General features: G+C 47.3%; 1 protein-coding gene across 1 annotated transcript in view; it reads left to right on the forward strand.

Annotated features, from left to right (window-relative positions):
- LOC110531178 (protein piccolo-like) overlaps nt 1-12,099 on the forward strand; it is a 111,312-nt gene extending 99,213 nt beyond the window's left edge. The window contains exons 3-4 of the mRNA XM_036986945.1: nt 10,604-11,881; nt 12,028-12,099. Of these exons, the coding sequence (XP_036842840.1) occupies nt 10,604-11,881; nt 12,028-12,099 (1,350 nt within the window). The remainder of the gene's footprint in view (nt 1-10,603; nt 11,882-12,027) is intronic.
- Nucleotides 12,100-15,895: the final 3,796 nt, after the last annotated feature.

Genomic DNA, 15,895 nt, shown 5'->3' on the forward strand with positions numbered 1-15,895 from the left:
AAGATGAAATCTGCTGTGTCACAACAACATGAAACCAAAACATTTAGGCTGACTTCCTCCAGAGTCCAGAAAAATGTATTTGCACGATATGCAAATGTGTGCATATTTAAGGAGACATTGCCTCATTTGCATATTTTATTCATATATTTTTGAAAAATGTTTATAAAGAAAGTATTATATTTGTCTAAATTCAACTGGTAAAAGTTTATTGTGATATGATTAAGGGGAAAAATGACCCTTTGAGGGTTTGGAGCATAAGCTTGTGTCCATTGGATGTTGATCAATGTTAGTGAGTGAATGGAAATTGTGGTGGGCGCCGGGCAGGCTGGCAATGCCAACAACTGAGATATAGAGCTGACAGGTGACACACACACACACACACACACACACACACACACACACACACACACACACACACACACACACACACACACACACACACACACACACACTGGGCCGTCTGGAGAAGAGTAATCATCACTGATTGGCTAATTAAGACTCTGTTGGAGTAAAACTTCTTCACTAAGGAAGTACTCAGTGGGAGCTGGACTCCACTGTGCCTGTGTGCCTGCGTCCAGTGAGTAGTGTTGTTTTGTAGTAGGAGTTTTTTGCACTCTCAATAAGCCACAGTGCGTACAATGTGTACAAAAAACACAGGGCTTGGAATAGCACTACTTGCATCGCTAGTTATACTACAGTTATCTTTCTACTAATAAAAAATATATTAAACGTTTGTTTTAGTGTATTTATGGGCTTACCATTTTGTTTGTTTAGCAGTAGCTGTGTTTCCAAACCTGCCTGTGTGTCTGTGGCGGAGGCGTGAAGCCTGTTTTTGCCTGCGCGTCACACGAGTGTGCAAGTCGACAGGCCACAGAAATTGCCACGCTTGTTGGGGCAACGTAAGACGTCAGACTTCGTTTTCCGCAAACGATGGCATTTCCGACCCCTTCTTAGTCTGTTGATGCTGATCTATCAGTGTGTGTGTGTGTGTGTTTGTGTGTTCATGTGCTCACGTGCGCGCTGTGCATGTGTGCACATGTATACATGTGTGTGTTTACATGTATCCGGCTAATATCTTTAGGCGCACTACCATCGAAAAAGTGACTTACAAGAACATCTCTGGCATAACAACTCCAACTATAGCACTGCCTGTGTCTCCTCTGTCCTCTTAGTAGTGTGACACCAGTCGAGATCCTAGTTCCTGGGCTGTCTCTCCTGCTATGCGCACGCACACACGCACGCACGCACGCACGCACGCACGCACGCACACACACACACACACACACACACACACACACACACACACACACACACACACACACACACACACACACACACACACAAGCTAGTTCCTGGGCTGTCTCCTCTGCCCCTCGTTGTACCAGTAATTAATTACAGATTAAATTAGAGCTCCTGAGTGCTTCCTCATACTGCTCCGCTGCTCTGGAGGAGTGATGGGAGGGCACAGGGACACGGGCTGAGATGCTCTGATAAGGCCTTGGATGATTAGAACAGAACACCTCCGCTTCCATCCTTCCATTCACAGAGCTCCGCCGTGGAGAGACGGAGACAGAACACACGGAGAGGAGGATGATCTCTGGATTAGTTTAATTAGTTCGAAATGACCCCCTGGATTAATGATTGACAATCAGGACAGGAAGTGTGTGTGTGGGTGGGGGGTTGTGTGTGTGTGTGTGTTTCTGTCTGTCTCTGTGTGTGGGAGCGCATCTGTGTGTTTTCGTGGATGGTGGATGAGTAGCCTGGTCCCAGATTTAAATGTGATTTAGCCAACTACGACGGTCAGACATATTGGCTGCGATAAACGCGCATACAGATCTGGGACCAGGAAAAAGGGTGAGGGGCTCACAAATGAAAAAGGAACAGGATAGTCTGGAAATGGGTGGCATTTGGCTATGGCAGTGAAGGTTTGAGTAAGAAGCCACAATAGGCAACAGTAGGGGATGTTGCGAAGGGTGCTTGGTAGGAACGCTACTGACGCTACCTGACGCTACTGGTTTCATGTAGTCCCCTGACCGCCTGCCTAGCTGCCTTTCCACTGGCTTGTGTGAGAGCAGAGAATGAGGTGAGTTGGCATGATCAGTGTTGAAGAGCTGCCTCCTAAATGCTGACTGTTCGCTCCGTGCGGACCTGGCTTGCTGACTGCTCCCCGCCATGCACAGAGCCACGGGACGCATACACTCATCAACATCAATGCCTTCTGACCTGATGCGCAGGATGATAGCGACAGAGGAGGTTTTTCGGTGTCAGGTGAAAGGAATTGACTTTTAACTTATCGCCAATTACTATTCGAGGAAGGATATCTACATTTTCTGTAATTAGAGGGAAGAGAAGAAGAGGGAAGAGGAGTGCAAAGATAATACGTGAGAAATATATACACAACCGTGTATATCCCCCCCCTCCTCAATCGAACACCGCAATGGCTCTCAAGAAACTACATTGGACTTTGTGCAAACTGGAAACTGCATATCCTGAGGTTGCATTTTTTGTAGCTGTGGATTTAAACCCGTTGATGCATACAATCACATAATTGTGATCATTGTCGAGTGGTCCCTGTAGCATACCAAGTGGTCCCTGTAGCATACCGAGTGGTCCCTGTAGCATACCGAGCGGTCCCTGTAGCCTACCGAGCGGTCCCTGTAGCCTACCGAGTGGTCCCTGTAGCCTACCGAGCGGTCCCTGTAGCATACCGAGCGGTCCCTGTAGCCTACCGAGCGGTCCCTGTAGCCTACCGAGCGGTCCCTGTAGCATACCGAGCGGTCCCTGTAGCATACCGAGCGGTCCCTGTAGCATACCGAGCGGTCCCTGTAGCATACCATCGCAAATATGTGGTTGGAACAGTAGCAACAGAACGTATGATGCAATAAACGTGTCTAAACAGCATTGCTGTCTGAAAAGCATCCAAACAATGCTTTGTACTGATGTGAAATAAAGGTCTTCACTACTTTATTCTCAAAGTTGATATTTTATTGTATAAGATAAATGCGAACTTCATCCACAGCCAAACACATCCACAGCCAAACTAATTCCATAAACCAGTCTAAATAAAATGTTGCATTGACAAAAAAATGAAACATAAGTTAGCGACCTAACAGCTAGACTTGTTTACAATGTACAACATCTCTGGTGAGCACAAGGGAGAAATGTAAAATTGTTTAGAAAATAAATGCTTGTCAGCTAAGTTAACAGCAGCTAAATTCTTTATGATGGCAGCCATGTTTGACATCGAAAACTCCTTAGTCCCAGAATACTATTCACTATGAGACGCAAATAAACAAAGTCAAAGTCAAAAATTGCTGCGCCCATTGCCAGAAAAAATTCACTTCGTTTCGGCCACTTTTCAGCATATTACAAATCTTTGATTTAGTTAGTTACGGTGTATACAAGAACCGGAGCACATGACTTGACAAGTCATTTGCAGTTTTTGACAATCACAAAGCAAATAAAATGTTTTCACTTCACAGATCATCACCCCAAATACAAGCCTACTGCCTAGCCCAGGGGTGGGCAAACGTTTTGGCTCGAGGGCCACATAGGGATTTTGAAATTCAAAGGAGGGCTGCATTTTTTGGGGGACCAATTGTTTGTTAAAACCAATTTGTGGGTGACTCCCGAGTGGCACAGTGGTCTAAGGCACTGAATCGTAGTGCTTGAGGTGTCACTACAGACCCGGGTTTGATTCCCAGGCTGTGTGTCATAGCTGGCCATGACTGGGAGACCCATGATGCGGCACACAATTGGCCCAGCGTCGTCTGGGTTAGGAGAGGGTTTGGCAGGCCCGAGATTTCCTTGTCCCACCGCGCTCTAGCGACAACTGTGGCAGGGCGGGCGCATGCACCCATTGGCCTAGCCTAACCGTAGCACAGAAGCTAAACAGGGTTGCCAGATTTGGGGGAAACCATTTTAGGCAGGGTTTTTTTTTTTTGGGGGGGGGGGGGGGGGGGTTAAATGTAATTTGTGGGGTTTTCAAGTCCATGGGGGTGTAAACATGGAGGAAGGTATCGTGGTTGGATAAGAAACAGGAAATATTGATATGCTGGGGATTTATCAATAAATGGGGGGGGGGGGGGGGCAAACACAGGAGAAGTTTATAAGCTAAATAAAAATAAACCCCCTTTTTATCGTTACGCAACCCTGCGTAACGATAGTTACAATCTAAGTCAATCGAATGAACCCTCCCTTCACCTTGTTTTGTTATAAACTCTTTGCATTGTATGATGTCAACACATAGCTGGCATTTAGCTTAGCATAAGCTCATCATAATCAGTACAACCTTCCAAAAAGTATTTTACACACATTATAAGTGTCCATTACAATTTATGCAAGTATCTGATTTCTTTTTTTTACCAGTACTTGAAAACATGTGAATAAAACAGTAAATACATTATTCTCCATACATACGGTGTGCTACATTAGAAACAACAACACAACATACAGAATCTATATTGATAATAAGGCACTTACCCTAATAGAACGAACACGTCCAAAATTATTATTAGTAAGGAAAACAACAAAGAAGGCAATGCGGGCACCAGCCGGAAAATGTGCCAGAGGGAAAAGTTTGAGCAAGTTATTTTCTGACTGGAGATGCGCAAATGTCTGCTTCAGTAGGCAAGATGGCAAGAAGGCAAGATGGCGCCGACAGAGATGGTCGTCTCGCTTCGAGTCCTTAGGGAAACTATGCAGTATTTTTTAAATGTATTATTTCTTAGCCCAGAAAATCTGAAGTATTATTACATACACCCAGGAGGAACTATTGCATATAAGAGCGACATCAACTTACCAACAATACGACCAGGAATAAGACTTTATCGAAGTGGATTCTTTGTTCGGACCACCACCCAGGACATTGGATCTAATCCCAGAGGCTGATTCAAAACAACGTCGCCGCAGGAGAGGTAGACGGAGCGGCCTACTGGTCAAACTTCGAAGGTGTGCACACCACCCACCACTTCTGAGTATTTTACTCGCCAATGTCCCGTCTCTAGACAACAAAGTGGACAAAATTAGGGCAAGGGTTGCCTTTCAGAGAGACATCAGAGATTGTAACATTCTCTGTTTCACGGAAACATGGCTTTCTCTGGATATGTGGTCGGAGTCGGTACAGCCACCGGGTTTCTACATGCATATCACGCCGACAGAAACAAACATCTCTCTGGTAAGAAGAACGGCGGGAGTGTATGCTTCATGATTAACGACTTATGGTGTAATCATAACAACATAAAGGAACTCAAGTCATTCTGTTCAGCTGACCTAGAATTCCTTACAATCAAATACTGACCACACTATCTCCCAAGAGAATTCTCTTCAATTATAGTCACAGCCGTGCATATCCCCCCCAAGCAGATACCTCGACGGCCCTCGAAGAACTTCACTGGACTCTGTGTAAACTGGAAACAATATATTCTGCGTCTGCATTTATTGTAGCTGGGGATTTTAACAAAGCTAATTTGAGAACAAGGCAACGTAAATTCTATCAGCACATTGACTGCAGCACTCGCTCGGTCAATACACTGGACCACTGCTACTCTAACTTCCACCATGCATATAAGGCCCCCCCTCCCGCCCTCTCTTCTGCAAATCCGACCACGACTCCATTTCGCTCCTACCGTCCTACAGGCAGAAACTCAAACAAGATGTACCCATGACTAGAACAATTCAACGCTGGTCTGACCAATTGGAATCCACACTTCAAGATTGTTTTGATTACACGGACTGGGAAATGAGTGAGTGAGTTTATATGGAAGTGCATTGGAGATGTACCCACTGTGACTATTAAAACTTACCCTAACCAGAAACCGCGGATAGATGGCGGCATTCGTGCACAACTGAAAGCGCGAGCCACCACATTCAACCATGGAAAGATGTCTGGGAATATGGCAGAATATAAACAGTGTAGTTATTCCCTCCGCAAGGCAATCAAACTAGCAAAATGTCGGTATAGGGACAAAGTGGAGACGTAATTCAATGGCTCAGACACGAGACGTATGTGGCAGGGTCTACAGGCAATTACAGACTACCAAAAGATAACCAGCCACGTCACGGACACCGACGTCTTGCTTCCAGACGAACTAAACACCTTCTTAGCCCACTTTGAGGATAATACAGTGCCACCAATGCGACCCGCTACCAAGAACTGCGGCCCACCCTCTCCTTCTCCGTGAGTAAGACATTTAACGTTGTTAACGCTCTCAAGGCTGCTGGCCCAGATGGCATCCCTAGCCGCATCCTCAGAGCTTGCACAGACCAGCTGGCTGGTGTGTTTACTGACATATTAAATCGCTCCCTATCCCAGTCTGCTGTCGCCACATTCTTCAAGATGGCCACCATTGTTCCTGTACCCAAGAAGGCAAAGGTAACAGAACTAAATGGCTATCGCCCCGTAGCACTCACTTCTGTCATCATGGAGTGCTTTGAGAGACTAGCCAAGGATCATATCACCTCCACCTTACCTGCCACTCTAGACCCACTTCAGTTTGCATACCGCCCCAACAGGTCCACAGACGATGCAATCGCCATCACAATGCACACTGCCCTGTCCCATCTGGACAAGATAAATACCTATATAAGAATGCTGTTCATTGACTCTCAGCATTCAACACCATAGTACCCTCCAAGCTCATCATTAAGCTTGAGGTCCTGGGTCTCAACCCCGCCCTGTGCAATTGGGTCCTGGACTTTCTGACAGGCCACCCCCAGGTGGTTAAAGTAGGAAACAACATCTCACAACACGGACAAACTGAAATGGTCCACCCACACAGACAGTGTGGTGAAGAAGGCGCAACAGCGCCTCTTCAACCTTAGGAGGCTGAAGAAATTTGGCTCGTCACCTAAAACCCACAAACTTTTACAGAGACACAATTGAGAGCATTTGAGAGCATCCTGTCGGGCTGTATCCCCGCAGCTTCATTAAATAGTCCCTGCAAAACATCAGTCTCACCGTCAACATTGAAGAGAATACTCTGAGATGCTGGCCTTCTAGGCAGAGTTCCTCTGTCCAGTGTCTGTTATCTTGCCCATCTTAATCTTTTCTTTATTTGGCCAGTCTGAGATGTGGCTTTTTCTTTGCAACTCTGCCTAGAAGGCCACTAGTCTTCTCACTAAAGACTAGTGAGATCTGGCCGCCTGACAAGCTATCCACTCAACCTCATCCCCTCCTCCCTTCTCCAGACCATCTCTGGAGACCTTATCCCATTCCTCACTTCCCTCATCAACTCATTCCTGACCACTGACTTCAAAATGGCCCGAGTCGCTCCCCTCCTCAAGAAACCAACAGTTGACTCATCTGACGTCAAAAAATATAGACCTGTTCATTCTTTTCTTTCCAAAACACTTGATTGTTCTGTCTCTGATCAACTCTCTTGTTATCTCTGTCACGAACCGTCTCGAAGCCCGCAACAAAAAGGGAGACAACGTGGAGATAAAGAATAACAAAATATATTTATTAACTGAAGTAAAGTAAATACAATTAAAAATGGTGTGTGTTTTTAGTCAGTTTTGTAAGTGAGTGGTCGCGTGTATATACATGTGATAATGAGGGGTGCTGAAAGGTACCAACGTAAACAAACCAAATAGCAACAAAAATGCCACAAACAAAATCTGTCTGTGTCTGCATGTTACTCAATTAATGGGGAAGAGGTGCATTTAACCTGGGACACACCCGAGCCCAGGTGTGTCCCATTTCACTGACGACCCTCCCAGCTCTGCCCACCGACATCCTATTAAGGAAAACAAGAGCCAAAGAGAAAGAATTCGGCAGACAGAGTGGGAGGGTCGTCACATCTCACTCATAATGATCTTCTCGACCCTAATCAGTCAGGCTTCAAGACAGGTCACTCAATCAAGACTGTTCTTCTCTGTGTCATGCAGGCTCTCCGCACTGCCAAAGCTGACTCTCTCTCCTCTGTCTCATTCTCCTAGATATATCCACTGCCTGTGACACCGTGAACCGTCAGATCCTCCTCTCCACCCTCTCAAGGCTGGGCGTCTCAGTCTCTGCACACTCTTGGATCTGTGTCTGCACCACATACACTCACTACTGGTGTCCCCCAGGGCTCGGTTCAAGGCCCTCTCCTCTTATCTCTTTACACCAAGTCACTCGGCTTCATCATATCCTCATATGGTCTCTCCTATCATTGCTATGCGGATGACACTCGACTCCTTTTCCCCCTTCTGACACCCAGGTGGTGACACGCATCTCTGCGTCCCTGGCAGATATCTCAGCTTGGACGTTGGCCCACTACCTCAAGCTTAACCTCGACAAGATAGAGCTGCTCTTCCTCCCGGGCAAGGCCTACCCACTCAAAGACCTCTCCATCGCGGTTGACAACTCCACACTGTCGCGCTTCCAGTGTGCAAATAACCTTGGCGTAATTAGGGCTGTTGCGGTGACTGTATTACCGCTACACCGGCAGTCATGAGTCATGACCACAGTAAAATGATATGTGACCATTAGGTACTACATGCTTTGGTAGTACCCAACTTGCTAAAGACCAACAGGTCCTCATGGCCTGGTACTCAGGGCTCTATTGTCCCTCCAACCACTCTGACAACCATGCAAATGCAATCAAAAATCACATCAAACACGTATCATCCAAACAGTATCATGCATTAAAACTCACTTCACTGTGATGCTCAATTTGAAGAAAGAAGTTCAACAGCAGGTTGAAACGGAGTGTAAAACATGGACGTTGTGGATGTTGTTTCAAAACCTAACACAACGAAATGGACAGCTTTCTAAGGTGATGATTCATTCAAAACAGCCATATGCATATTCAAGCTTATTCATACCCATAGGCTTCTGAGCCCAAGTCCCACCCAAAATATTGTGCCGTTACACAATACATAGCCTACTGCATATTACGCATGGCAGAAAAACATAGAACAAAACTGATTCAAGATGTCTTTGTTACATAATTGGTCTAGCCTATACTCCAATATTAAACACCTTTGACTTTGAGTGTGGACTGTATTATTATGCTTGCTGAATGGTTATGCTCTGCTCTGCTCTGCTGGTTATACCTTATGCTCTGCTCCAAAATGTATGTCCAGGAGCCTGGGAGAGAACGGTTCATTGATTGTGGAGGTCAATTTCGAATCGCCTAGTAATAGGGATTTTAAAAAATATTTGCATTATTAATTGGGTGACATTACCTTTAGCTATACAGAATATCTCAGCACTGTGCGTTTTCATCTCCTCCTCTCTCTCCTTTGTCGCTTTCTCGAGCGCGCAGAGGGGCTGTCAACAGTTTAGTGAAATATATTTTTGTTGCAAAAACATGGTACTATGATGTTGCCCCAACTGATTTCACTTGGTTTCCCAAATGAAGCACTGGGTGGCTGCAGGAACAGGGTTGGAGAGCCAATGACATACAGAGTTTCGGTGGACAATCACCTGGCGCCGCAGCGAGAGGAGGCTCCTCAAAGAGTGGTTGATGCATGGCGTGAAATAAGTGTTTTTATATATTCTTTTATATTTTTTTACTTATTCTCAGATGCTCATATTAAGCACATGCTCAGAAATAAAACTGAGGCAGCCTACCAGGCATCATTGAAAAACGCACTGGCAGGAAAGAGCATGGCATCCATTCGCTATCTGAGTGCATACAGATAACATGTATTTTCCCCCCTGCCCTATTTCCTGCCCATTTGATGAATGGGCCGTTCTAAATCGAAACCAATTTTACATATTAGTTAAGACAAGATAAAATTGAGAATAGTCTGATGGGTGAAAACATGATCACTTGATGAGAAAACTGCTGTGCAGCCTGAGGCAAGGAACAGAGCGCAAGCTTTCTTTGCTACTTTCTCAAATCATCAAAAGCCAATAGTTGCTTCATGTTTTTGATTCCTAAGACATTGTAAGGTTTGTATTATTCACAACTAACAAAATGTCCTGACCCCGACAGCCTTAGGCGTGACCCTTGACAACACCCTGTCGTTCTCTGCAAACATCAACAGCAGTGACTCGCTCCTGCAGGTTCATGTGCTACAACATTCGTAGAGTACGATCCTACCTCACACAGGATGCAGATCATCTCCTAATCCAGGCACTTGTCATCTCCCTTCTGGAATTCTGCAACTCGCTGTTGGCTGGGCTCCCCGCTTGTGTCATCAAACCCCTGCAACCTATCCAGAATGCTGTGGCCCGCCTGATTTTCAACCTTCCCGAGTTTTCCATCTCACCCCGCTCCTCTGCACACTCCACTGGCTTCTAGTCAAAGATCGCATCCACTTCAAGACCATGGTACTTGCCTATGGAACAGCAAGGGGAACTGCCTCTCCCTACCTTCAGGCTATGCTCAAACCCTACACCCCCAACAGGAGCACTCCGTTCTGCCACCTCTGGTCTCTTGGCCTTCCCACCCCTACGGGAGGGTAGCTCCCACTCAGCCCAGTCCTGAATCTAACACTCACACTTGACTCCCCCTTGGACAAATAGACATATTAGAAGGTTCCAATTACAGTAGCGATTGACCAAATGTTTCAAATACTTGATATGTTTAAAAAGATCACAGAGGAGTACATGAATGAATATACTTGTTGTGCTGTTAACATGTTTTTTTCTCTTGTTTGCGTTTCCCAGGTCCAGGAGTGGCTCTGTCTCAACTGCCAGATGCAGAGGGCGTTGGGCATTGACATGACCACCGCACGATCCAAGAGCCAGCCGCAGATCCACTCTCCATCCCACCAAGCCAAACCCATTGTCCAGCCATCACCTGTTCATCCAGCCCAGCTAAAATCCCATCCCCAGCCCCCACTTCAGTCTTTACCCCACTCCCAGCCCCAGGCCCAACCCTATGGTCAAACTCAGCCCCAGGCCCAGCCCTACGGTCAATCCCAGCCACAGTCCTTTGGCCAAACTCAGCCCCAGCCCTATGGTCAATCCCAGCCTCAGCAACAGCCCTACAGCCAAACTCAGCCCCAACCCTATGGTCAATCCCAGCCCTATGGGCAGTCCCAGCAACAGCTCTATGGTCAATCCCAGCCCCAACAACAACCCTACGGCAAAAGCCAGGCCCAGCAACAGCCCTTTGGCCAAACCCAGCCTCAAGACAACCCCCAGGCTCAGCATCAGCCACAGCCCTCCCCTGGCCTACAGAGACACCCTGTCGCCGGCTCAGCCTCCATGCCCGGGTCTTCGACAAGCTCTCCCCAGCACATCCCATATGGCCAGAGAGGGCCTGGAGGTCCCGGCCAGCCCCGGATACCCCACCCTGGGGCAGTCCCCCTGGTGGGCATGGCCAAGGCTCCCTCCCAGCCAGACCTGGGCAGAGGAATACCGATGCACCAGGGCGGCCGCCAGGCTGCCAGCGCTGGCTCCTCCCCCGCACATCGACCCTCCGCCCCCCAGGGGCAGCCCCCCCAGGACGGCCTGACCAAACTCTTTGGCTTTGGGGCGTCGCTCCTCAACCAAGCGGCCAGCACCCTGGCATCTGTGGACCCCCTCTCAGGGCCACCGTCCTCCCAGCCCTCCCCTGCCAGGGGTGGACCTGCCAATAAACAAGAAGGACCTCCTGGTGCCAAACCTTTCCAGACAGGTGGCCCGCATGCACCCCAAGTGGGTGGCCTCCATGCACCAACTCAGAAAGGGCCCCAACAGCAGCAGTTGCCTGCACATCAACACAAGGGGCCACAGCAGCAGCAAGGGTCTCCCCTCAAACAGCAGCAGCAGCAGCCGGCGGCCAGACAGGAGCCTCCTCCCAAGCCTGTGGAGCCTGAGAAGCCCAAAGTCAACTGCCCCCTGTGTAAGACGGAGCTCAACATCGGCAGCACAGCCGAGCCGCCCAACTACACCTCCTGCACCCAGTGCCACGCCCAAGTGTGCAACCTGTGCGGATTCAACCCAGCGCCCCACCTGGAGGTAAGCAAGACTTTCCCTTCTTCCACATGCTCTACCTCCTCTCTCACCCTTTCTGTCTGTTTCTACCCCCCCCCCCCTCTCTCCCTGCCTCTCAGTCACGTTTCTCTCTTCTCCCTACTATAAAATCTGTATTGTGTCCCTTTCAGGGAATGTGGCTTGTATCTCATCTCAAGCTCGACATCATAGCATCCCCACATAGTGGTGCGATCTCGCGGTAATATCCTCCTCTCTTTTTCTTCTTTCTTTCTCTCGCAGTCTCACTCTGTCTGTCTCTCTCTCTCTCTCTCTTTCTCACTCACTCTCTCTCTCCTTCTCTCCCCCTCTTATTGCCCTTGATCCTTCGCTGAGAGGTGTGCTCCTGTTTGTCATTACTTTGTGAATAATGCGGCTCGACCAAACTTATTTACAGCAATCACACCTTGACAGTGTCGCGGCAGGTCAAGCTTTATATCTCTACCATGTTTGCCCGCTGCAACAATTCATTTCTTCTCTTATTTTGCCGTTCCAATTGAAAGAGGCAGTTTTTCAATTTTGGCGAGTGGTTCTTCAAGGATACCTGGTTAAAGGGGTGCGTGGGAAACTCAAAACATAGTTTTTTCCTCCCATTCATTGCTATTCAAAAGAGTTGTTCCAATCACTGATAATGAAGCCCTTCTTCCCTCTCAGACCTCTTTTCTGTAGATAAGCACACAGAACTTGGAAACACCGCATGTGCATACTAATGATTTGATGGTGGAGTGAGCGATGAAAGGAGCTGGACAGACATAGCTGTTGAGAGGCTTAGTAAAACCCCAACTTGGTTTTTAGTTAACCTTTAGTTAAGAACAAATTATTATTTACAAACCTATCCCGGACAACGCTGGGCCAATTGTGCGCTGCCCTATGGGACTCCCAATCACGGCCGGTTGTGATACAGCCTGGAATCGAACCAGGGTCTGTAGTGACGCCTTAGACCGCTGCGTCACTTGGGAGCCCCCTAACATCAGGGAAGTTCAGTCACAAGGACTGTTGTGTGTGTACTGTACTTGCCTGGTCTTCTCTTTTCGTTGGACGTTTTCGGGGAGAAAACGCGGCCTGTGAAACAGTTGCTATACTCTATGGGCCGGTTTCTCGAACACAGATTTAAGCCTAGTCCTGGACTAAAATATTTTTTTTGAATGGAGATCCTTGATTGCGCTTTCTTTTTCGTCTAGGGTTAATCTGTGTCCTGGAACCTGCTGTTATCTCTCATACAACTTATTTATTTGGTAGGCTATACAGTGGTGAAATACGTTAGTGACTCGTCCATAAACGGATGTCAGGTGTTAACCAAATTGATGAGGGTAAGAAACGGGTTGAGTTGATATTCTCTCCCTCTCTGCAGAAAGCCAGGTCAGAAGTCCTCCTAAATGGGGGTTGAGGAGTCTGTGGGAAAAGGTTGAGTAAATCACCATTGTGCTTATCTGCAGGTTGCCAATTAACGGATGGGAGATGTATTTCTCTATAGCCTCTATGATTCAGGGAGGTTCAGGCTTTCGTCTGTGTGTGTGTGACCAGAATTTAGAGCGCTGCCATTGCGGTGTACCAATCACGGGGTGTTTTTAATCCTCCACACTGACTCACAGGCTGGCAGAAGGCACGTCAGAGAAATCATAAAGCCGCATTTAGATCCACGGGTTTGAATTCAGACAAACCTACTGGGCGTGTCTTGGTTGATGGGTAGCTTTGTGAAATATGGGGGTCGGGGAAGGCTTGTAAGATGTTATTAGCTGTCTCTATTCTCAAGTTGCTCTCTGAAACCTGATCCTATTTACCTAGTCTAGGCCTTTGTGATTTCATACAGCGATATCACATTGTTAATCACAATTTCATCCCAAGTGTTTCCCGTGAAATAACTTCATAGTTTAGGAATAGGATTTGAACTCGGAATATATACTGAACAAAAATATAAACGCAACATGTAAAGTGTTTGTCCCATGTTTCATGAGCTGAAATAAAAGATCCCAGAAACGATTAATTAGCACAAAAAGTTTATTTTAAGGGCCTCCCGGGTGGCGCAGTGGTTAAGGGCGCTGTACTGCAGCGCCAGCTGTGCCATCAGAGTCCCTGGGTTCGCGCGCAGGCTCTGTCGTAACCGGCCGCGACCGGGAGGTCCATGGGGCGACGCACAATTGGCCTAGCGTCGCCCGGGTTAGGGAGGGCTTGGTCGGTAGGGGTGTCCTTGCGCACCAGCGACTCCTGTGGCGGGCTGGGCGCAGTGTGCGCTAACCAAGGTGGCCAGGTGCACGGTGTTTCCTCCGGCGCATTGGTGCGGCTGGCTTCCGGGTTGGATGCGTGCTGTGTTAAGAAGCAGTGCGGCTTGGTTGGGTTGTGTATCGGAGGACACATGACTTTCAACCTTCGTCTCTCCCGAGCCCGTACGGGAGTTGTAGCGATGAGACAAGATAGTAGCTACTACAACAATTGGATACCACGAAATTGGGGAGAAAAAGGGGTAAAAAAAAAGAAGAAGAAGAAAAAAAAAAAAAAAACGTTTATTTTAGTGAGCATTTCTCCTTTGCCAAGATAATCCATCCACGTAACAGGTGTGGCATATCAATAAGTTGATTAAACAGCATGCTCATTACACAGGTGCACCTTGTGCTTGGGACAATAAAAGACCATTCTAAAAAGTACAGTTTTGTCAAACAACACAATGCCACAGATGTCTCAAGTTTTGAGGGGGTGTGCAATTGGCATGCTGACTGCAGGAATGTCCGCGAGAGCTGTTGCCAAAGAATTTAATGTTAATTTCTCGACCTTAAGCCGCCTCCAATGTCGTTTTAAAGAATTTGGCAGTACGTCCAACCGGCTTCACAACCGCAGACCACGTGTAACCACGCCAGCCCAGGACCTCCACATCCGGCTTCTTCTCCTGCGGGATCGTCTGAGACCAGACAGTTGATGAAACTGTGGGTTTGCAGTTCAGCGTCATAACTGACTTCAGTGGGCAAATGCTCACCTTCGATGGCCACTGGCATGCTGGAGAAGTGTGCTGTTCATGGATGAATCCTGCTTTCAACTGTATTGGGAAATGGCAGACAGCATGTATGGCGTCGTGTGGACGAGCGGTTTACTTATGTCAACGTTATGAACAGAGGGCCCCATGGTGGCAGTGGGATTATGGTATGGGCAGGCACAAGCTACGGACAATGAACATAATTGCATTCTATCCACCGCCATCACCTCATGTTTCAGCATGATAATGCACGGTCCCATGCCGCAAGCATCTGTACACCATTCCTGGAAGCTGAAATTGTCCCAGTTCTTCCATGGCCTGCATACTCACCAGAAATGTCACACATTGAGCATGTTTGGGATGCTCTGGATCGACGTGTATGACAGTCACAGCAGATACTGGCTGGTTTTCTTACCCACAGCCCTACATTTTTTTAAAGGTATATGTGACTAACAGATGCACATCTGTCTTCCCAGGTATGTGAAGTCCATAGATTAGGTCCTAGTGAATTTATTTCAATTGACTGATTTCGTTATATGAACTGTAACTCAGTCAAATCTTTGAAATTGTCGCATGTTGCGCTTATATTTTATTCAGTGTAGATCATGAAACCATTGCTCCTTTCATTTTTTTTTTTTTTTTTACATTTGAGTCATTTAGCAGACGCTCTTATCCAGAGCAACTTAAAGCAGTGAGTGCATCCATTTTTCATACTTTTCATACTGGTTCCCCATGGGAATCGAACCCACCAACTGAGCCACACGGGACCCATCTAACAGTAAGTTTTGCAGATCATATATTAAGCATTGTGCTCCCCAAAGGTCTATGTGACATGTTGTACAGTACAATGGGTCGATGCCAGAGCCAGCCAGACCTAAAGACAATGGCAGGGCTAGAAATAGACCTCAGAGTACAGCCTGAGTGACTGATTGGGGACCAAGATGCGTTGGATCAAGTGATTTACACCGAGAGGAATCCCAGCCCATCCATACTGTTAGAGCCACACAGACAGAAAGGGGCTGCGGCAGTTTGCTGAA

The sequence above is a fragment of the Oncorhynchus mykiss genome, chromosome 9 (assembly GCF_013265735.2).
Source record: "Oncorhynchus mykiss isolate Arlee chromosome 9, USDA_OmykA_1.1, whole genome shotgun sequence".
Taxonomy (NCBI): Eukaryota; Metazoa; Chordata; class Actinopteri; order Salmoniformes; family Salmonidae; genus Oncorhynchus; species Oncorhynchus mykiss.